We start from the raw sequence: 22,994 nt of genomic DNA, 5'->3' as shown, positions 1-22,994 counted from the left end.
AGGATGTTTTATTTTGCCTTATTAAAGTTGTAGGGTTTAAGCTTATGAAGTTGTAGGGTTTATTTAGGCTTCATTTAATTAAGAGCACCCTCTTTATGGTTTATTTGGGAACCTGGATCTCTGCTCTTTCTTGTTTTTCTGTCTTTTTGGTGTTCCTCAGAAATTCCTTATGATGAACGGAAGTAATACTAAAAGTAGTAGTCATTCTTTTCTGTGCTGGCACTCATCTACAGACCACAAATAATAGGGTTGTTTTTTGAAAAGAAGTCTTCTAGAAAGGGCAAAAAGGATAGCTGTGTGAAGATAGACCAGCACTAGACTTGCCATTATAGTGACTGGGACTAATTCTGATTGTAAATACTGAGAAAGATTCATTCTTCAGGCAAGCAAGATCCAGAGAGCTGTTTGTAGGCACTGCATGTGGTTTGGATAAATTACATCTTATGGGAGATGTTGAGAAGAGAGTTTGCAATGTCAGGTCCTGGTCAGAAAGAAGGTGTCTGGGAGCATTGGTGTTGTAAGAATACATGTGGCCTTCACGCTGAGGGGGAGGAAGGTGAGAGGAGAATTTTTTTATCTAAATTGGAAGGACTTCTGCTCATGGTTCTAATGTGGTTTGACACGGTCTATGTTGCCTAGCAATAAATAATGAAATGAATAAAAACTAGGTTAGCTGGAACAGGTTTAATCGCTGTTCCCAAATCAGCTTTTAAAATCCAAAGTAATTTAAAGCTTAGATGATGGGCTTTTTGTGTGTGGGGGGGTTTTTTTGTGTATGTATGTGTTAAATCTTGCATGCAGGAAATTTTGAGATCAATGGCTTTGTTTTTTGGGTGTGGAATTGGCCATTGTTGGCATCTTCTGTAATAAATTTAAACTTGAAAGACAATTAGAGCTGTGTTGGAGCAAAAGAAGCAGAAGCACATGTTTGTGTGTGTTTCTATTAGTAGTTGTGAGCTGCTGCTTTTAATTTATGTATAAATTTGTCCTTTAGTTCTAGGCATCTCTTTCTCCACCCTGGTTGGGGCAAATGTTTCCTCTCTGGGGTGTCCTTGTTCATCCATTTCTTCTGTGTTGTTGCTATAAATCAATAGCAAAGAGTTTACTTTTAACTATTTAGGCCAATATTGTCTTGGCACAGTCTGGGTTTTCCTTATTTGAGAAACTGGTTTTCCAAATTGCCATTTGAAACTAGCATTAGTTATGTCATGGCATCTCTTGCAGTAATTCTAAAAAGCTCTCTACAGCAGCTGGAAAAGCTGATGAAAGCTTTTAAAATAAAACAGTGTTTGTTTAATTTGGAGACTGTGGTTCTTTTTTTTAAGGTCAGAAAGTCAGTATGCTTGGTGAAAATAACTGAAGGAATTGTATACTTACCCATAAAACAACTGTGTCCTAAGTAGTCCAGAACTACTGGAAAAAGATATGTAGAGAGATCTACACAGATCTGTGTGAAACAATGTATTTGTAGAGAAGTCTCAGGATTTCCTACCAGATAGCTCAGTAGCTGATATTCTGTGATATTCTGAGTACTGGCTTTTATGAAACGAAGTGAGGGGAATGGTTAACAGATGTGCATACCCTTGGCATATTTGGTTCATCCCTTTTAGGAGTATCTGCAGTTTGGGTAATCTTTACTCTCTGGAAACGTAATCCTTTCAGAGGTCTCACTTCAGGCCTCTGCTGCTCCCAGGAACTTCCTGTGGGAGAAACCCAAATGGTTGAAATAGATGCTTTGTGATACCACCTCTAGAGCTAGGAAGTGTGTCACTCTGTGGTGGAGGAGGAAGTGTCAAGTGGAATGTTTTGAGGTGATTTTGGTCTCGTGTCTAAATTGGAATACTCTTCTGGTCAAAAGGCACATTTCTCTCTTATCTAATGTTAAGTGTGACACTGCAGCAAACAATGTGAAAGGACTTGCAGCCTGCCTAGAAAATGTTCTCAATGTTGCACCCAGGGTGCTATTGTGTTTCTTGCCAGTTGGTATTAAGGTTTAGTTTTTATTAGTTCTTAACAACTTTTGCATGTTTTTCCTTCCTCAGGATCCACTTAACCAGTAAGACCTATACTAAGTTTATCTTTTTTTGTAGGTTTCACTGACTTAATTAAAAACCAAAACAAATCACCACCAGCCCCTCCCCAGAGCCATTCTTCTCTTCATGACTATGGATGCACATATCCTAAGAATCAGAGCAGTTTTCAAGCTGTATTTTTCTTACATGCATTTTCACTATCTTTCAAGTAATAGGAACAGTAATATTCATAATGCTGTTCTCAAAAGCATGTCATACAAGCCTCTTGATGTAGGAAGAATAGAGTTTCTTTCAGAAGACTTTTTTTCTTCCTCTGGTAGAAATACATGTGTCTCTCCAAAGAGCAGTGCAAACGTAGCCACAGATGAATGTGGCAAGTGCTGCACCTGGCATAGGAAATCAAGCCTTTTCTGTTCAGGAAAGCTGTAATTACTCTCTATGTTGCATTTGTTGTTTAAATGTATTAAGGAAGGAGGAAGCTACCCATGATGGTGTTGGAGTATTTTTATTCCTCCTTTCCTTCTTAGAAAACCTTGAATAGTGGGAGAAGTACAGGAAGAAACTCTGTGTACCCAAAATAGGAAGGCTTAGCCCCACTCTCTGGTATTATTACATAAGTGTTGTCCTGCTTCATTTCAGACCTTGTGACTGTTACCTTTAGTGCCTGCTTCCATCCCATGTTGGTGTGTGTGGTTTGCTTTCCTTGGGACTGTTCTTTGCAGTAACATTCAGAAACCCTGAGATATAATTCATATGCCTGTATAATTTGAAGGTACTTGGTTTACCAAGAGGATATGAAGTTTGCTGCCAGTCTGTTTCTGATCATCGTTTACCCTACCCTGCCCTCTGGGCTTTGGCTGGCCACTACATAGACTTGTTCTCTGTATATTGTAACTACAGGTTTTGATAAGGTTGGTTGTTCTTGCTGGCAATCTTTAGTTTCAAAGTCTTTGATTACAGACTGAGTAGTCAGTGCTCGTCACAGTGGAGGTAACTTCCTAACATGTGTTCTCTGGAGCTGTGGTTGAGCAACATCCTGGACTTTAGTCCCACTTTTAAACTTTCTTTGAAGGATGTGTGGATAGAGATATTTCCTTCATTTGGAGCTGATCCCATCTGGATTTTTCTGAGTTCTGTTTGAAAGCATGTGGTTCCAGAACGTGTGAGATTTTCTGTTAATCTGGTCTCCCAACAATAGAAGTCAGTCGTGTTGTGCTTTTCATGTGTATGTGGCAGTGCAAGAGGCATGAGGCTGTGCTTTCTAATAGGTGTTTGGCTGTGCTGACAGATCCTTGGGCAGCCAGAGCTTCCTGGCTGTTGCTCTGTTGTTTTTCATCCTTGTATAAAGTTGTACTTTAAAAAAAAAAAAAGAAGTACATTTCATTGTTGTGTCATATACATCTTAATTTCAGGAAGACAGTCCTTAATGTTTATAACCTGATGCCGCTGTAGCATGTGAATAGATGACCAAGGGAACTGGAATTAAATGGTTTTAAGTGTTCACTGTTTAATTACGTTTAATGATGTGACTCCTAAAACAAACAAACTTATTAAACTAACCTCATTATAAATATTTCTTAAAATCTTTTGTACGGGAAAGGTAAAAACCTGACATGTTTGCTCTGTGCAGTCACGTGCTGCATGTTGACAAGGCTGCAAGGTAATAACCATGACCTGCTCTTCCCTCTCTCCCCCTGCTTCTCTCCAGTCTAAAACCAGCCTTGAGAAAAGTGAGGCAGTCATGTCTGTGGTGACATTTGATCTGTGAGAGCAAGTGACGATCACTGTGCCTGAGGAAACTGTCTGAGGTTTTCAAACATGCTGGTTCCACTTCTGTTCGTGGGGAGGGCAGGGGAGGAGTAGCTAAGTCCCTGAAGTGTGTGTGGTGGGTTTTTTTTGTTGTTGCCTGTTTGTAAGTAGGTGATTTTCAGTTTTCAGGAATGGATGCTGGGGATCAGCAGGAGAACAACAGTAAAATAACAGTAGAATGAAAGACTGAAGAGAAGGTTTTGCTAATGGTTTTAGTTGCAAACTAAATAGGAAAAAAAACTAAAATCATTGCCTCGGTATTTGTCAGAACCTTTTTCAATCACTTAAAGCCAGGTAGATTACAGAAGCTCAATAAGGTGGTTTAAATGACTGCATATTAAATTCAAAAGCTTGACAATAGTAATGTCTTTCTTTCTTCTCCTTTCCAACCTGTTGTGTTGTTTTTGCCGTGTTCAGAAATACGGTTGTGTATGGTTTATTCAAAAATCCACCCTATGAATGTATGAGATGAAAATTCTGATCTGCTGCACCCTATTGTCTGTCTGCCTTTTCTGGTTAGACTGCTCAAATACCAGCCGATGGATGACACTTTTCCTCTTGCCAACTGGGTGATAAAATAGTAGTGTATGCCTGAAATAAATATGATTAGGAAGCTTGTCAGATTAAATACTTACTTTAGATACAATTCTTTAATGAAGATTAACTCTGGCAATCCTAACAAAACAGAAGTATGAAGTGCTTATGTGAAGGATATCTCCTGAAGTGTTGGTAATAATAAGTACAGTTTGCTAAACTTTAACACAACTGGAATACTAGTAAGCAAATAATTGAGTAATAATCCTGATTTTGTGGGAGGATCTGGCAAACAACTGAAAATCTAGCATACTAAAAGGTACTATATTACTTGTATGGAATAAGAATTTATATAGGAAATAATATAACCCATTGCAGTAGGTGGCAAGCCAGAATTTGTCTCTGATGAGTTAATTTAACACTACATGCCTGAAACAAATAATAATGATAATAATTAAAAAAACAAACAAAAACCCACTTGAAAAATCATAAGTGATAAGCTTATCAAAGCTTACAAAACGAAACTTGCTGCACAGGTTTCACAGGTAATGCTGTTTAACCTTAGTCTGGGGGCAAGATTTTATGCCAGCCCACTGTTCTTTTATTTTTTCATGGAAATACTTTTTTATCTACCTGATGTAAATAATAAGTATATGACTTCTTGGGAAACGAGTGCTAAAAAATATTCTAGATACAAATTTGATTTTGTTATAAGCCTTTCCATGTGTAGTTACCTTGATTTGAAAGTGTGCGGATCGTATTTCTGAATATATGTATTTTTTTTTTTCTCTCTACCTCACCTTGTCAGGAGGAAGAGGTAAAACCATCCACAGTGGATGGAATTATGAGTTGGGAGCAAATGTGTTGGCAGATCCACAGACCTGAATGGCTGTGGCTGCAGTGGGGAGAGGGGTTATGTTTTTCAGTCAGGTCCTGTTGCCAACTTCAGGAAGGCTTGTATTGATAATGCACAGCTTGGAGAGGAGCTGCTGCCTGCTCCTTGCTGCCCTCAAGGCAAAGGGAACACTGAGCTCTCCATATCTCTGCTTTGCTGCCTCTTTCCTATTTCCCGTGGCTCCCCTTCCTATAGGAGCTGAGTAGTTTGCTTCTTGCTCCCTCTAAAATGGTAAGTTATAATTAAGGAAAAAAAATAGGACATTTCTGGGTGCTAAAGGTCAAAAATTTCTTCCTCCTTGACAGAGGTAATGATAGAAGAACAAGGTGAAGCCACAGGTTTCACGTTTATTTCTGTATATTTAATTTGAAACCTTAATAGCTGAAACTTAAGTGGCTTTTCCTGGATACTGCTGTAATATTTTCTAAGACTGCTCAACTCTCTTTTTAAAATTTTTTTCCCTATGTAAATCTTTAAATCAAACAATGTCAACGTTTTCTTACAAGGGCTCTAATGAGGCTGTTCTGGCATCATGTACCGGCAGGAGAGCAGGTGATGTTTTTCCTTGTACTGTAGACAGCTGGAATTGAGAGCTGCTGTAAGTAGGACAGTGCAGGATAAACAGCAGGAGCTGAGAGCATTGATCACATGATTGTCTCTTTGGAATATTGGGTTGCTACAGAGACTACAAGCAGACAAATTTAGCACTTTACATCACAAAGCAGTTTTCTCTTATTTAGCTGAAGTTACAGCACTAGTTGGTTCATCAGGAAGAATGAAAAAAAAGAGATGGGTCTGGGTTTGTGGCTTTCACCAAGAAATCTGTGCTGCTGTTGTTCACTGAACAGTAGATAACACAAAACCCATACAGATAGTTCACGTTTTGGTAAATGAAAATTTTACAGTGCATTTCAATTCTGAACTTTGAAAAAAATCTGGCTTAGTAAGACATTTGTAGATCTTTCAGATAGAGCAATACATTGAAAGCTGCTACACTCTCTTTGAAATAGAGTAATGTCTGGCTATTACCTGTTTTCCAGATATGCTCTGGATTCTTATTCTTTAAAGCACACATCTCATTTGTGAATGCTCAAGTTCAAATAATTGAGATTTGCATCCTTAATAATTAAAGGATGCAAAAATAAAATATGGCAGGTTTATTAGTCTCATTTAAGTGCTGAAATACAGGAACATGAACAAACTCTTTGTTGTATTGCTTATAATTGCTTTATCTGGAGAAATATATACTTTCTGTGTGTGTGCATATATAATCTGGTTGGGTTCTGAAAAAATCAGCTTTGTTTCTATGTAAGATGCCATGCTGTAGTTTTAGTAGTGTACAGAGCATAGTTTTTTATTTCAGTCTTGCTTTTATTGGATGAAACTAAGCTCAGTAATGAAGTTAATTAAAAAATGTGAAAGTCTTAAGAGTGACTATGGCTTATTCTGGAATACAGGTCAGTTGCTGCATTTGTATTTGTTTTAGTGCACATAATTTGCTTATAAAATAAATACATTTTTAACTTGCAGGTCTAACTACAATCAAAACATTCTCAGCTCTGTGAAAAGTATTGTGAGGAGCCCTTTCACAGTAGTCATTAATGATGTGCTTTGAACTGGAAGTTTTTTCTGCTTTGCTATTAGCTATGTTTTTAGCTTTGTGGTACCGTCAAAATCAGCTTTCTGCTATATTTACGTCCATGACCATAGGGAGTTACTCAGAGATACTTAGAAAAATATCTGCAGTTCCATCTTCTTGTCAGTAGAGAAGCATCTGCATTTTGAGATCTTACTACTTCATGTGGAGATACAGAATAGCTAATTTCCTAGAAAATGTAGACATGCATTTGTTCTGATGTCTTTGAGCTTTCTCATTAAGATATTAATGCCACTGTGTCTGCCTGAAGTACAGACCTTGTGATGGGGCTGAGACCAACTCTGATGTTACAGGGGGACTTGTAGCCAATGGCAAGAAAGGCATGTTTATGACTTGATTAATGATGATTTTCAAACTCTTATCATACAAGGTAGCATTGCAGTGTTATGAGTATGTATGATAACGTGTTTTTCCTAGAGAACAAGGAACTACGTTTCTCTTACCCTCTATTTCCCTCAGGCCCCAGTGCTTAAAAAACAAATCACTCCACCTCCCACCCCCAGATAAGTAAAGCAAACCCAAAGAAAGTTCCTGAATATGTATTAAATCAAGAAAACTCAAATTGTTTCCCTGGCAATTATTTTTGGTGCTGTGTGAATATTACAATCTGATTTGAGTGTTTTCCTTATTTTTTATTTTGCACATGACAGCAAGTGCATACTTAATTTCCTGCTCCTTTCTAGTCTCAGTGAAGACAGTGGAGTTCTATAATTCAGGATTATGGATGGTGAGTGGAAGTTGAAGTTGCCATGTTTGAAAACAAGATCATTCAAGCAGGACAGGTGTAAAGGTGGTTGCACAGAAAGCCTCTCTTCATTAGTGCATTGCAGTGTTAGGGCTCTGCCTGGAAGGTGTGTATACAAAGAACTGTTCTGAACAAGCACTTACAAAGAGAAGGTGGTAGATGGGTTGTCTTGAGGGAGTTGCTTCTGCTTTTCTTCTGTTAGCTCAGAAAGCCTCAAGTGGCCTGGCAGCCTCACTCCTCTGCCTGCTGAAAAGCCCTGGAGAATTGCCTGACAAAGAACAAAGCCCATAGTGTATGTATGGTAGAGCAGAGGACCAGGCAGTGCATGTTGAACATGTGCTCAGGTATGTGATTCCTCCAGACTTACTTTTGGGCAGTTAAGTTGTCTGTGCTAGTTGCTAGAGTGTTGTCTCTCCACCTGGTTAAAGGAAAAAGAAACCAACAACAAACAAATAACTGAATATGAGGGGTTTAGGGCTTCGTGGTGTGTTTGTTACCTTGAAACTTTTATTCTATTTACATGATTCTTTCCAAAAGAACCAATTTAATTGTAAGACTGTGTTCTCCAGCCCAGTAATTTACTATAGAAGCCAACTGTCACTTCTAAAAAGGAACTTTGACACTTGAAGTATATTTAAGTGGCACACCCAAACAGTCTTTAGTGAAGAATAACTGTTTGGAGATGCTTCTGTTTGGACAGCTGGGATGCATCAGTTGGAAACCCTCAGCTCTATTGCTGCTGCTGCTAATTGTTGTCAGCCAGTCATAATATATTGATTCTTGGTCAAAATGCCCCAGAGGATTCTGGGTGCTGGCCAATATGTACCAGTTATGGGCAAACATTTCCTAACAGTCTGAAATAATGGTGCCTATTAATTAGAGACTTAAAACTGTAGCTGATGTGTTTGTGCTCCTAAACAAGGTGTGTTCTACCCTATTGAAAAGGAAATGGGAGAATTCTGATTGTGACAGCCATTAGCTCTGGGACAGCAGTCCTGCTGAGTAATATTCATTTTCCTCACCTAGCAAATGGCAGTAGAAAGCATAGAGTTTATAAGGATATGGTAAGAACTGCTTTGACTTGGTAATCCACTCTGTGTGTTCAAGTCAGAAGTAATTTACAAAGAGTCTAGGAAAATATGAGATGGTAATTATTAAAAAAACAACAAACACAAACCAAAACAAAGCACAAAACTAAGAAACCAGCCCACCCAGACAAAACTCAAGCCATTCAGTCATTCAGCTGGAACATTTGGATCCTTTTTAGAATTGTACTATTAAATGTGCTATAGAGTTTTTTTAGTTGGAATCTTCCTTGCTGCTTCTGATGTTGTTGCAGTCTCCTTGCCTTTCAGCAGCAGCCTGGTGCTGATCTCAAGTGTGCAATCTAGTGAAGTGTGGATTAGTGAGGGTCTAATGCAGCTAATGTTTGTGAAGCACTTTGAAGATATAAAGCTCTATGTAAGTACTAACGTGGAGGAAAAAAAACAGACCTAATTACCTTGTATCAAGGAGGTATTTTCAGGTTTGCTAATGGAGATGTAGAAACCTCATGTATATGTAAATTTTAGTGTGCTTCCCCCCCCCCTTTCCTTCAGTTTCTTTTACAGAGGTAAAAGTAGAAATTGTATTGAAATTGGCCACTCAGTTTCTGTTTCTCTTCACATAGAATCATAATCCTTTGTCCCTGAAATTCGAAGATCTTTGCTTTGTATGGTTGGAGTGAAAAGGGAACACTGGTCAAGAAAAAAAAAGTGTTTTATGCAAATGTATTTTAATGGAGCATAGGTGAGAACTGAAGGTTGATTAAAATAGCATTATTTCCAAAAAGTGTCTATTTTATCTTTAAACTTGCTTTCAGTGTTGGAATTCATTCTGGCTTAATTCTGGTGTGTTCAGATCAAAATTCATAACGCATGATCATTCTGATGATACTTCACAAACAGTTTTATTCAGAGAGCAGTTGGAAACTGGATTATTCATGTTTAAGTTCTGTGATTAGGACTTCTAATGAAATTCATTTAACTATAAATATTAGAAGTGTTAATGGAATAACTTACTCAAGCTCATGCAAAAAAAGATTTTCTGTTTTCAGATAATTCTGCCCTCTGCTTTTATGTCTTATATATGGACATGCAACAATACCTGATAGTAGTTGAAGAAGTACAAAAAACAGTGATGGGGGGAAATCAATAGTATCTTTAAGACAAGCTACTATTTTTTTGCTGTATCTGCACCATAAGGACTTCACTGATTTTTTTTTTTTTAATTATTGTTTCTTTTTCTCTGCATGTAGGAGAAAAGTTCTGAGTGTTGAGTTATGGGTATTTCTTAATATTTCAGTCATGAGATGCTCTGCACAAATTATTTAGTGATCTTCTGAGCTGCTTAAGAAAATGTCTGCTAATAAAAGCTTTGGATGAACTCTGCCTTAGCAGGCAGGAAACCACCAGCTTTCTCTCTGTTATTGTGTCCCTGACTGAATTGTAAAGCTAATTTGCCTATTTGCCCCGAAGTGGTAAGTAGGTAAATTTTTAGGCTGTGAGGCAAGTTACTGAGAATAGGAGAGAGAGAATTAGAAAAATAGTGGATATATATGTATGTGTGTGTGTGTGTGTATATATATTATTTTTTAGTAGGTTATGATAAAGTTTGAGAAGATTCCTCCTAAGCAGAGGTTGGGGTGACATTGTGTGCTAGCCATCAGTCTCTGGAAACTTAAGGAATTGGAAAATGTGCAAAATACTGATTTTTAAAAAAATCAGCAGTATGAAGAAGGCACATTTTGAGGGTTGCTTGCTAAGTCCATAAAATGGTGTATGTAGGGGCATCCAGTAACTTAAGAGCCCTGGTCTTTGTTTTCCTTCTTCCTTTCTTCCACTGCCCTGCAAAGACCTTCAGTATAGTTTTGATTTTTAGTGTTTTAAAATGAGGATTCTTCATTTTATTGCTTGTGATTATTTCACATGCATCGACATTTCCTCGAGTTCTGTAACCTAACAGAAATGGTGGTGTTAAATGAGAAGAAGCAGTTTCTGAGCATGGTTAGCTAGGAAGAAATTTAATGCTGTGTTTTAATACATAATGTTAATTTTGCCTTTCATGTTATTAACCTTTGGTTTAAAGGAGACTCACGTTTTCCATGTGGAAATGTTTCCCTTAGCTTAAGGACAGCACTGATTTTACCATGTATTCCTACTATGAAACATTATTATCCTATTGTGCACAAAATGACTCTGCACCTCCAAAAGTCCTGAAACATAAACCCGAGGTGGTGTGCATAATGTTGCTGTTTAACACATAACCAGAATTAATTGAAAGGCTTGTTTTAAACCAGAATTAGTGAAAACTTTAGAATGTTTGGATTTTCTAGAAGCAGTGGTGCCCACAGCAGATCTGCTCTCCCAGCTGTACAAGTGGTGTGCTTGCAGCCTGCCTGCCAAAGCTGGTGGAATGATGTCAGTGACAATAGCTGCTCTCTTCCTTTATTATTTGCTTGGAAACTTCTCCCCTGCTGGGTGGGGGTAGAAGAGGCTTCTGATTTGGGGTGGTTTTTTTTATTTGGCTTTTGCACAATGACCTTGAGTTTTCTTTGCTACTTCTTAGAACTATTTTTGCAGTGTAGTGAATTTAAATGCTTCTGTTATCATGCTGATGCTTCTCTTTGTCTTGGTTTCTTTGAATTCCATCAGATTATGCTACAATTGTCTGCCCTTTGTCTGTGTAATAATGTGGTGTTTACAAGAGACATAGCTTAATTGCATTTAAAGTGTATTTAAAGAATATGTGCTTTTATTTTTAAACTTTGCCTCACTTATACTAAGCTTCTAAATTGTTGTCTCTCAATCAGAGCCAAGAACACTATCCAGTCTTTCACCTAAGCCATCCGATATGATTTAAAAATAAAATTAAATTTGAAAATCAGTCTTCAACTATTTGTGTAGGGATTAAAGTTTAATCAGATTTCCTTATAGGAATTTAGTGGTGTTTGCTAACCATGTGACTTCACTTGAACTTGAAATCACCAGCAAGATGCTCAGCTCCATCATCACTGCATTTTGGAAAGTAACTTCCCTGAGATTCCTGAGCAGTGTGTTGTTTCATCTGCAGGGAGTATTCTGGCCAGAGCTGGATTACTGAAGCAGTTGTGCTTCACACTTGTCAATGAAGAGTGGATGATTGGCTCCTGGCTTTTTTTTTTATTGTTCCAAAAACACAACTAAAATTGAGCAGCAAATCATGATACCACCCCAGCCTTGATGCACCTTGAAAACGGTCATCTTCAGTCAGGGCCAGACACCTAGAGCAGCTCCTCACTGAGTTCACTTTAAGTTACTGTAATTAAAAATGTGCTGTTTCCTCTTCCTCCTTGCATGGTTTGTGGGTTCTCCTGTCCTTGAAGTGTTTTAGGTCCCTAATTTTAAATCTGCTGGTAGGCAAAGCTGTTTATTTAACACTGTGGCCTTCTCTCTTCTCACTGTAGTGGCTGCCCTGGTGGCTACTTGACTCATTGGGGTGAGACTCAGTGAACTGACTTAATCTCTGTTTTCATGGATTGAATGGACTGTGCCAATTCCAGCAGCTTTTTCCTTAGGGTTTACTCTTTACTATCTGCTGGTTGAGGAAAGAAACATCTTGGAAGTGACACTACAGATGGATCCAGAAACTGCACCTCTGGAGGTTGCATTTTTGTAGGGTTGCTCAGGTGCTTGGAACTCGTCAGGTTTTCATGCCCTGGAGCTCCCTTTGTATCTTTTTCAGGAACACAAAACTTGCTTTGTGTTCTCGTCCTGTAGACTAAGAAATTCAGACATTTCAGGATTTCAGAGAGCATGCCCATGATCCTGGGAATTAGTTGATGTGATCTAATTTTTATTTTTCTGGGAGGATGTGATGTCTTTTTAGGCTACAGTAGTTCATGGAGTGACTTTTCCGTTCGACCTTGCAAAAATGCAGTAGTACCTGCTATTTTTCCTGACTTAATTTACTGTTTTCCTAGACCAGTTTCTTCCTTTTTTCCTGAGACTGAGCAGGTGCTTGATGCTGCCCTCCTTACAGAGAAGGACTTATTTTCTGTTCAGTAGCTTATGAAGTACTTTAAAAGTTCTCCTTGACTTTCATTCTTCTGTTACTGAGATGGTGGACCTAATTTAATGTCCATTGTGAATAGCATCTTCTTGATTTTCAACATCTGTTCTTTTCCTGTGGGAATGTATTAGTCTGGCACTTGAGATAACTTGTAGCTAAAACAACTGAAAATCCTTGTGCCTGTACAACTTATTTAAAAAGAAAAAAACAAAGTTTTTCAGCTGAAACTGGGTATGGAGATATTCTGCTTCTGTGGTGCCCTGACAGGGAGCTGCTATTCTTTTTTTTTTGGCTTCAATTAAAATTGGTAAAATATATTTCACATAAACCACTGAACATATTTGGATGTGACATAAAATATTTTGATAGTTGTACTTGCAGGGGTTTAGCTATATTTTTGTAACAAAACAGCAGCTAGCAGAGCTGCAAAAACTGGGGAGTCTCTGAAGCATAGTCTGGAGAGGCAGAAGATTTCAACTAGTTGTCAAGTAGTCACTATATACAGCAGTGTGGAAACAGCATTTAGTTCAGAGCTACATGAAGGAGGTGTGTGGTGGTGGTGGGTTTTGCTGTACAGGACTTCAGTGTTTTGTTTTCTTTAAAACACTCTGGTCTGAGAGGAGCAATCAGGGAAGCATCTGGTCCTAAGCATTGATATTTGCCTTAATGACTTTTTAACAATTACTGAAGCTTTGTGAGGGTTTGGGTGCTTTTTTTTTTTTTTTTCTTAATTGGTTGTATCTTCTGTTTTGTGGGTAGGTATGAGATTTAGTTTTTAGTTACTTGATTGGCTTCAGGAGCGTGAAAATAAGATTCGATTTTAAAAAAAACCCAACATAACCAAAAAACCCCCAAACACTTCTCAAAGCTGTTGCCATTCTTCTTACTGCTTTAAAATAAGTGGCTTGTTTGCTAATATTTAATATATTAAAATAAAAATTCTGCTTAGTGGATCTGTGACAGCATAACCTTGATATTGCCTTGTTAAAATTAATATATATTCAGAAATACGTTTATAGATTTAAAATAAATATAAAAGATATGCAAGTGTTAAGTTATAATTTCATTTTTATTGCAAAAGAGGTGCTTGAAATTTCTTCCAGACCTCAAAATATGAAGTAATTGAAAACTTTGGGTCTGTATTTTTCTAACTGAGTTTTTGTCTCTAATGCTCAAATACTTTGTAAATGCTCTAAGGCAATGTGTATTTGCCATTGTTTTGCTATTTAGATAGAAGGGATTTTTTATTACTTCATTAATTAATACTTTGGGAGTAAATGCCTTCAGACTAGTGATAAAGCCATCCACTTACTTGAAGTTCCATACTCAGGATTTTTTTTCTCTCCCCTCACCCTATGTCCTCCCCACTTCTCGTTCCCCAGCGAGCACTTGTCCTGCTCATTCACCTTCTTCTTACATGGAGACAGCAATGTTTGCACCAGTGTGGAAATCAGTCAGCATCAGCCTGTGTACCTGCTCAGTGAAGAACACCTCACTCTGGCCCAGCAGTCCAACAGCCCTTTCCAAGGTAGGTGTTGAGAGTCAGCAAGGGAGTATTAAAATGAATCAATCCTTCGAGGTGCTCAGGATGAGGCCTGGCAAGGGCTGAAGTGGGGTATCTGCTCTCATTACATGTTCTCCCCACCTGTCCCCCATCTTGACATAGTCAGAAGCCAGTTGGTGTGTGCCAGCTCTTCTGCAGGTGGATCATTTCCACATTAATCTCTTGCCATGTAGCCAAATAATTGGTCTTCACGACACAATAAACTGAAGTTTCCAAGTTTCTCTCCTCTGAGCGACTTAAGACATTTTTGCTTTTCCAGCGAACTTTATAACGCCATGTATTTTCAGCAATCCCTCTTTTAGAAGTCAATTTCTGACTCAACATACTTAAGCTGTTCAATCCCCTTACCCTTTTTTATTTGGCTCTTCCTTGCCTGTAAATGCCTTTGGTTCCACCAGCAGATGCAGGCTGTGCTCTGGAGGACAGAGGAGTGATGGGGCCTGAGTCTGGTCAGTGGGTGTTTGATCCTTCCCTGTTGCAGACACACTTGTGCTGGCTCTAGAAATCGGTTTTCCTGCATGACCACATACTACCCTTGTTTATTAATGCTCAGTGTCTAAACTTGCTTTTTTTAAAATGCAATTTAACAGCAGCTGTGCTCTCCTAATGTGGACAAGACTAAACATGAAGCAGGTTACTTCCCTTGTTGTTGAAACTGTACCAAGCGAATGAAAGGATGAGGAAACACCTTAACTCTGTCAGAATTGAAATAGTGTTTCTTTATCCTACCTGTATGATAGAGACCTAGCCAAGATGAAAACCTGCTTGTTGCTTGTTTAAAAAGATTAATTTGTAGCTGCTTCAGTGGTATCTTGATACTTAAAGAGTACACAGACATTTAACAATGTGTCCCTATTACCAACACCTTGTGCAGTTCAGGAAAATGTGATTAGGGTGTACTCTTACCAGAGATAAGTTGTGTATTTGGTGTGGCTGAAATAACAAAAATGCTGTTTCAGTGATGGAGGGTGAATTTTGGTTAGATAGATTATCTCCAATGTGTTTTTATTTATCTTTTTAGTTATTCTGAGCCCCTTTGGATTAAATGGCACACTCACAGGGCAGTCCTTTAAGCTTTCTGATTCGTCCACAAAGAAGCTTATTGGTGAATGGAAACAATTCTATCCTGTTACATCTAACCTGAAGGAGGGATCTGAGGAGAAACAAGAAGAAATGGATTGGGAGGATGATTCTTTAGCTGCTGTTGAAGTCCTTGTTGGTGAGTGCTTTTACCTTTTAATTGCTGAAACAAACTGGCCAGTTAGGTCTGTGAAATTCTGAATGCAAAATGACCCCACTTTGTTCTTTTTTGCAACTATTTTCAGCTGCTGTTGATCTCTTGTTTTTCCCTTTCCCTGTGCTTAGTTGTGCCTTTAGTGGGTTTTGCAAACATGTTAGTAGGTGCTTTTCTTTATTTACCCTGAGAAGCAAGATTGTTTTTAAAATAAATAAATAAAAAGGTAAAAGGAACACCCTAGTCTATCACTGTTGACATCTGAGATGCATCAAAAGCACGTTGCACTGCTTCAGATTCTGTGCAAATTCAGACAGCACAGACGTGCCTTTCAGGGATGTCTTCAAAACCACAATCCTGGGGAATGTAGTGTACTCAAGCACTGCATTTATCTGCTGCTGTTTCTAAAATCTAAGCCCCTGGGACACACTAGTTTGTTCCTCTGCTGTGGGCTATTGACCTTTGATTTGCCAACTAATGTAATAATTTCTCTGTAATGAGTGTTTCAGGCTCAGATCACAGTGGTGGCTGAAGATCCTGGTGCTGATGGGGAAGGGAATACTGTCAGTTTTATGTGATACTGAAAAGCATGTTCTCAGTCTTCTTTCTAAAAATTATGGAAGCAAGTAGGAGCCTGTAGATGCCAGGGCTGTATATACAAAACTGGTTTTATTTATTCACCCAAATCTTTAATGTAAAGCAAATTGAAAAGTTGTGATGAGGGTGACAACAGAGACTTTTTCATAGAATCATAGAATGGTTGAAGTTGGAAAGGACCTTAAAGATCATCAGGTTCCAACCTCCCTGCCTTGAGCAGCAACACCTCTCACCAGACCAGGCTGCACAAGCCTCATCCAACCTGGCCTTGAACACCTCCAGGGAGGGGGCAGCCACAACCTCCCTGGGCAACCTATTCCAGCACCTTCCTACCCTCTTGGTGAAGAATTTTGTCCTATTTTTCCAAAGATAATGCTTTTAGTAGGTAGGAAGGGTAGGTAAACTTCTGAGTGACTGGTAAAATGATCCCTTTGTTGATGATTTTAAATACAAGTTTTTTGGTAAACAACTGTCAAATCAACTTGCTTTTTTTCAGCTGGTGTGCGAATGGTCTACCCAGCGTGCTTCGTCCTGGTTCCTCAGACAGACATCCCTGCTCCTAGCACTGTAGGGGCATCTCACTGTTCCACTGCTTGCTTGGGTGTCCACCAAGTGCCTGCTTCCACAAGAGATCCTGCCATGTCTTCAGTAACTCTGACTCCACCAACATCTCCAGAGGAGGTCCAAACAGGTATGATAAAATCAACTTCTGCATGTGGGAAATGATTTTTGATGGCTTCTCCTTTAAATCTGGCAAGGTTTGGAAAGGATTGAGGTGTTCTCTGTACAACTGACTTGTTACCAGAAAGCACATTCCTTTAGTCATAAATCTGTTGTGTAAAATCAATTTTTATTGTTCAGTCATGAGCAAAATTAACCTGTACACTTCTGAGTGTTGCTGAAATGAGGTCTGTGGTTGTCCAGTACCTTCTATTTCTGTGATCGGTTTTTGGTTTTTCCCCTCCTGTATATCTGTGTGCATGAAATGTATTCTGGCATAGCTTTATATACTTCATTGTGCATCTCAGTCGTTACTGAGTAGGGTGATGTTTCCAGCCTATTTTGCAGTCCAGGGGAAAGTCTTTGTAGTTGAGATTTCAGCAAGGCTGTGCCCCTTCTGAACTCTGTGCCAGTAGGGGTGATGGTGAACTGCTTTAAGACAAAGTTAGTAAGGTTCACTGAGAGTTTCAGGTGGCTTTACATACAGTTCTTTTTGTGCAGAAGAGGTTTGGTTTGTTTGTTTTCCCCGAAGGTCTTCCATTACTTAAATTTGGCCTTTTTTTTTTTTTTTATAAATTATACTGTTTGATTTCCTAACAGGTAGGTTTGCTAAAGTTTTCCTGATGTATGAGCAGTGTTATTTTCTTTTCCAGGTCTGTAGTTTCTTGGAAAATGAAGAATAGCCAGCTCAGTTATAGTGTAAACATATATGGTGCTTTTTTTTTTTCCCTTTCCTTTAAGAGTGAACCATGTTATAATCAACAGCTATTATACATAAATCCTCTGTTTGTCTTTAATTCCTAACATTGAGTTAAGAAGGTACTTTTCTTCCTAAGATGTTTCTGTGGTGGTTCAATTGCAGTTATAATGGTTGTGAGTGCATCACCTCATTGCCTAAAACTGTTTCCTCTGGTGTTGCCTTTCAGTTGATGCTCAATCTGCCCAGAAATGGGTGAAGTTTTCTTCAGTTTCTGATGGATTTATCTCTGACAGTACTAGCCATCATGGTGGCAAAATACCCAGAAAGCTTGCCAATCAAGTGGTGGACAGAGTCTGGCAGGAGTGCAACATGAACAGAGCACAGAACAAGTAAGTACTCATTGTGTGAAGATAAAACCCCACTGGTATCTTGTGTGTTGGTTGTAGAAAGTGGTTCTGTTAAAAGATGCTGTAACTGGCAGTAGATGGTGCTTTACTCTTAGCAATAACACATTTTAAAGGACCTGATTTGTTCCGAACTAGTACTTTGTTTAGTTCTCAATTCAGTATGTTAGTAAAAGGCTATTTATAATTTCTTCACTGAATTCCTTGTCACAAAACTGCTCTTGAGGTTTGACAGGAGGTAAGGAAGGAACATATGTTGATCCCAAATAACTCTCCTGCTACTGCATCGTAGGAGGAAGTACTCTGCTACATCAAATGGCTTGTGTGATGAAGAGACAGCTGACAAGGTAGCATCCTGGGATTTTGTTGAAGCCACACAGAGGACAAATTGCAATTGTTCAAGGTACAGTACTTGGCAAACCCACAGTCCAGCTCTGTATGTTGAGATTGAAGTGCTCAGGAGAGGGCTTGAGATGACTCCTTTAGGAGTAATTAAGCAATAGCTGCTTGTAGGAAAGCTGTAACAGAATTTGTATCTCATCTCCTAAATGTCATTGTAGGTCTTGAAACTCTGCCCAGTAAGATAATGCAGAGTTTTTATTCAAGTGAATCATCTGAGTGGACCTACTGGCAGTTCAGTGGCAATTTTGGAGTTTTTGGCTGAAATTCCTTAGGCCTGTACATGAATAGAAACTTATGGGCAACTTTCTCAGGCTGCAATGGAAAGGGAACAATTATTTAGGAATTAACAGCCTTTTCTAGAGGGCTGTGGCATTAGCCTTGAAGGGAGAAAGGTGTTTAATCAACAGCAAGCTGATTGTAGCATTTTGTCTTGATGAACATGAAAAAAAAACAGGCCCAAACCTGCTTTACTTTTTGGGAAATACACTGTTCCATGGGTATGTGACTGGGTATGAAACTGCTTTTCTGAGAGTTAATTGGCAGCATATATTTTTTTTATGTTAGCTGAGGGGGAAAAAAAAGGATCAAAACACAGGGGGAAGGTCTGGATTTAACTTCCCATGTTAGTTCTGACTTTTGTTTTGAAACTGTGCAGTGACACAGACTATGAATGCAAGTGTGTACAATAGTGACTAGGTGTGTAAAAAAGTGTATAGGTAACTGAAGTGTTGTAAAGGTTGAAATGTTTTCTCTGATTTAAATGTTACATTGATTACCTTGCAATGAACATTGCAATCTCAAAATAATGTCTGGAGGATGTTGTATTTTGAAAGAGGTTATTTTAAGTTCTGTAGAAATACTTGTGTCCTGAGAAGAGCTGGGAGGTGGAGGAGGAGTAAGTACTCTGTTAAAGGAGAATTTAGATATGATAGCACTGCTGAAGACAAAACAATTTATTAACTCTGAACTGTCTATTAGAAATATGCTGTTGCCTGAAGAGAAATTGTAAAGACTCAGAACCCCTTACTGCTATCTGTATTTTGAATTCTAAGTGGTGTACAGGTATGAGAGTTTAAAGTAAAAGTAGATTTTAATATCTCTTACCTTTTATTCCTGCGCAATGCTGATTTTTAATACAAGTTGCATACTTCTTAACTTCCTAATGGCAGAGAATACTCAGGCACTAAGGGTGCTCATGCAGTTGAATAGCTTAATCATAAGCATTTCATTTTAGACTTTGGTATTTCATGTCTGTTTTTCTGTCAGATGATCTAGAAAGTTGATGTCTTAAACTATAGATGAAATATTCAAGCTCAAATGCATTTATACTGGAAAAATCCAAACTGTATTAAAGCAGTTGAGACATGGAGTTTTTCTTTTTTCCACACTTCCTGAATCTGTAGGTAAATAGCCACAGAAGCTTTAAAATAGCTTGACTTCTAGATTTTTTATGTTAATTTTCCACTCCTTAACTGATAAGAGACTTGGACAACATTATTGGTTAGCATTAATGCTTGAATTCAAGAAGTCATTCACTAATTCATATGTTGTTCTACTGATTCATCACTGTTGGCAGAAGTTGAAAGTGACATTGTGTTCATGTGACTATTTCTATTAAAACCAGTTCTAAAATACTCTCTTCAGTTCTGAGGACAATGTGTGTGTTTAGCTCATGGGACAGTTCTTACAGTGTTTTTCTTTTTTTACATGGTATTCTTAATCTTGCAGTGCTACTCAAGTAATTGAAATTATGTTTGGTCAGGAAGGGGCAGCTTCACTTCAGGACAGTATCAGTTTGAGACTTCTGTAATTGGCTATTTAATGTCTTAGAAGTGGGTTCTTATCTGGTGCAAAACAACATGATAGACATATTGGAAAGATTAATGTGAAGTATTTTCCCCTGTATTAATTCTGCAGGCACAAAAATCTCAAACCAAGAAATTCAGGTCAACAGGGGCAGGCACCACCTGTGGGCCAACAACAGCAAGCAGCTCCAAAGCACAAGACAAATGAGAAACAAGACAAAGGGGATAAGCCACAGAAACGCCCTTTGACTCCTTTCCATCACCGCGTGTCCATCAGCGACGATGTTGCCATGGAGGCAGATTCAGCCAGTCAGAGGCTGGTGATGGCTGCACCAGACAGTCAAGTCAGGTTTTCAAATATCCGAACTAATGATGTAGCAAAGACTCCTCAGATGCATAATGCTGAAATGGCAAATTCACCTCAGCCACCACCACTTAGTCCTCACCCGTGTGATGTGGTTGATGAAGGGGTCGCTAAAGCTCCTTCTACTCCTCAGAGTCAACATTTCTACCAGATGCCAACACCAGACCCCTTGGTTCCCACAAAAACAATGGAAGACAGACTTGATGGCTTGTCTCAGCCTTTTCCAGCTCAATTTCCTGAAGTCATAGAGCCTACAATGTATGTTGGTACTGCAGTGAATTTGGAGGAAGATGAAGCTGATACTACTTGGAAGTATTATAAAGTTCCAAAGAAAAAGGATGTGGAATTCTTACCACCTCAGCTTCCAAATGATAAGTTGAGAGATGATCCAGTAATACCTGCTGGACAGGAAAACGTAACATCAGTTACAGAGTAAGTAGTTCTTAATACTGGAGTGGTAACATGGGAAAGTGAGGAAACTTGAGAGGCCAAAGGCAGCAGCTTCTCATGAGAAGCAGGGTTGTCACTAAAGCATAACACTGTCCTCCTGTCTGTGTGCAGGAAGGCAGTGCTTGTGGATGTGAGCACAAAGCACATGGCTAGTTAAAACCTTCTGCCTTTTTCTCGTTAGGACTCTGGTGGCAGTGAGGTAAAGTTTTCTACTATAAAATTAATCTATAGCCAAATAATGTCAATTTGGGAATTGAGGTTCTGCTTGAGGGATAAAAAATGTATCTTGAACGCACCCAGACTTGTCTCTTTCAACTCACCTGCTGTTGGTTTTGGGTTTTTTTTTCAGTCCCAAATTTTTTTCCTGTTCAGGTGAAAGGGTAAACTTCATGTGACCAATACCTGATTACTGATTACTAATTTTACTAATTTATTTTTTTTTAAGAGTTAGTTCACTTTATTTGTGGTAGAAGAGTTGAAGCAGCTACACACGAGGCTGAAATGTGTTTGTTTTCTGTGTTGTTGCTGGAAGTGGAAGCCATTGATAGCAGTGACACTCACTTGGCTGTGTGGGAAAGCTGGAGGAAGAAGGAAATTTGTTGTAGCCTTTGGTTGGTTCTCATACACATGTTCTTAGCCACATCTTGTGTTCAGTGTTGAAGACCCTGCATTAACTCGTGCATGTCTCAGCTCTTTCAAGATGTGCATTTATAGGGTTTTTTAGTGCTTTTTCAGCCTTTAATTCATTTCAGCCAATCAGACAGAAAATGATATGCTCTACTCCAATACTTATTTTTTTCTGTTCAAGAAATGGTCTGTCCTTGTATGGCTTCAACTTTGATTTAACAATTTATTGACTTTTTTTTTTTTTCCCCCAGAGTATCTGGCTGGTGACTTCTCTTCCTCTTTGGTGATCAAAAACACTTGAAACTGCTGCTTGGTTTCATTATGTATTTTTCCTGATGTTTAATTCCTTGTTCCTAGAAAGAAATTTTCTGATGGTAATTTTTGTAGGATTTGGGAAGGAGGAAATCCTCAACTCCCATTGACTGCTGATAGTGGTGCTGGACACAGCCACAGCCACTGTGCTGTTTTCTGGGGTGCTTGTGCCCAACACAAGATGTTACTGAACATGGGTGACCAGCATGGATGCATTTGACAGTGTTTTTGGCTGTTTCTTTGAAAAGCTTATTTCTAGGATGCCTTTTGATGAAAGTAAAACTGTTTCTGTGTCCTTCCTCACACCGCATGGGTGACAGGGATGCACAGGCAGCCAGGAGGACTGTGAGGAATCTCTGTGCTTTTTTATGTACAGGATTTCAAGGCTAAGCTCTTTTAATTGTTCTGTACCACCCTCTCTTTCTGATCTCTCAGAGGAGAAACATAAGCCTATCTTATTCTAAACTCCAGATGAGTTTCAGCATCTGGGCTGTCAAAAATAAGCTCTACTATTTGTGAGACGTGTTAGTTTCTTAAGGGATAGCATTTCCTTTTGGATAGAGGCTTGAGAAGGGCAGTAATAGCTATGTTGGAACCTGTTTGAACTTGAAGTGTCCCTCCTGTAATCTTCATCCTTGCAATGTCCCTTTTTCATTTCCTGTAAAAGCTTGTCACTGGTCATTCTGTTGCTGTTTGGAAGGAAAAGGTCTCAGAGCAAGAGGTAGCTGTGTCCCCTGCCTCAGGCATGTCAGACTGAAATACTTGTCTCTTTTGGAGGACCTGCCTTCCTCACATGGAGCCTCTTGTACACAGGGATGCACAAAATACAGTTTGTGTAGGGACAGTAGAGAGGCACATGTGTAGTTAATCATATCCTTTTCTACTTACCAGTATCTCTGTTGCCTGGTGCAACGTTGCATCTGTGAAACTGATAATCCTGATACAAAACCTCAATTTCTGTGTACTTACCAGCTCCACTTTTTGCTCCAAATGTTCAGAAAATGCTGATAAAGGCAGATGTGTCTTTATTACTCTCATTAGTAAATTAGATATT

The 22,994-nt window shown here is 38.8% G+C and overlaps 1 protein-coding gene across 1 annotated transcript in view; it reads left to right on the top strand.

Annotated features, from left to right (window-relative positions):
- The window catches only part of MED13 (mediator complex subunit 13), a 51,802-nt gene that overhangs the window by 10,971 nt on the left and 17,837 nt on the right, over nucleotides 1-22,994 (top strand). The window contains exons 4-9 of the mRNA XM_010009057.1: nucleotides 14,144-14,289; nucleotides 15,347-15,544; nucleotides 16,653-16,847; nucleotides 17,803-17,965; nucleotides 18,273-18,383; nucleotides 20,300-20,983. Of these exons, the coding sequence (XP_010007359.1) occupies nucleotides 14,144-14,289; nucleotides 15,347-15,544; nucleotides 16,653-16,847; nucleotides 17,803-17,965; nucleotides 18,273-18,383; nucleotides 20,300-20,983 (1,497 nt within the window). The remainder of the gene's footprint in view (nucleotides 1-14,143; nucleotides 14,290-15,346; nucleotides 15,545-16,652; nucleotides 16,848-17,802; nucleotides 17,966-18,272; nucleotides 18,384-20,299; nucleotides 20,984-22,994) is intronic.

Source organism: Chaetura pelagica, unplaced genomic scaffold, assembly GCF_000747805.2.
Source record: "Chaetura pelagica isolate M959 unplaced genomic scaffold, ChaPel_1.0 scaffold72, whole genome shotgun sequence".
Lineage (NCBI taxonomy): Eukaryota > Metazoa > Chordata > Aves > Apodiformes > Apodidae > Chaetura > Chaetura pelagica.
The sequence above is the reverse complement of the archived record's forward strand: the minus strand, read 5'-3'. Positions and strand labels throughout refer to the sequence as shown.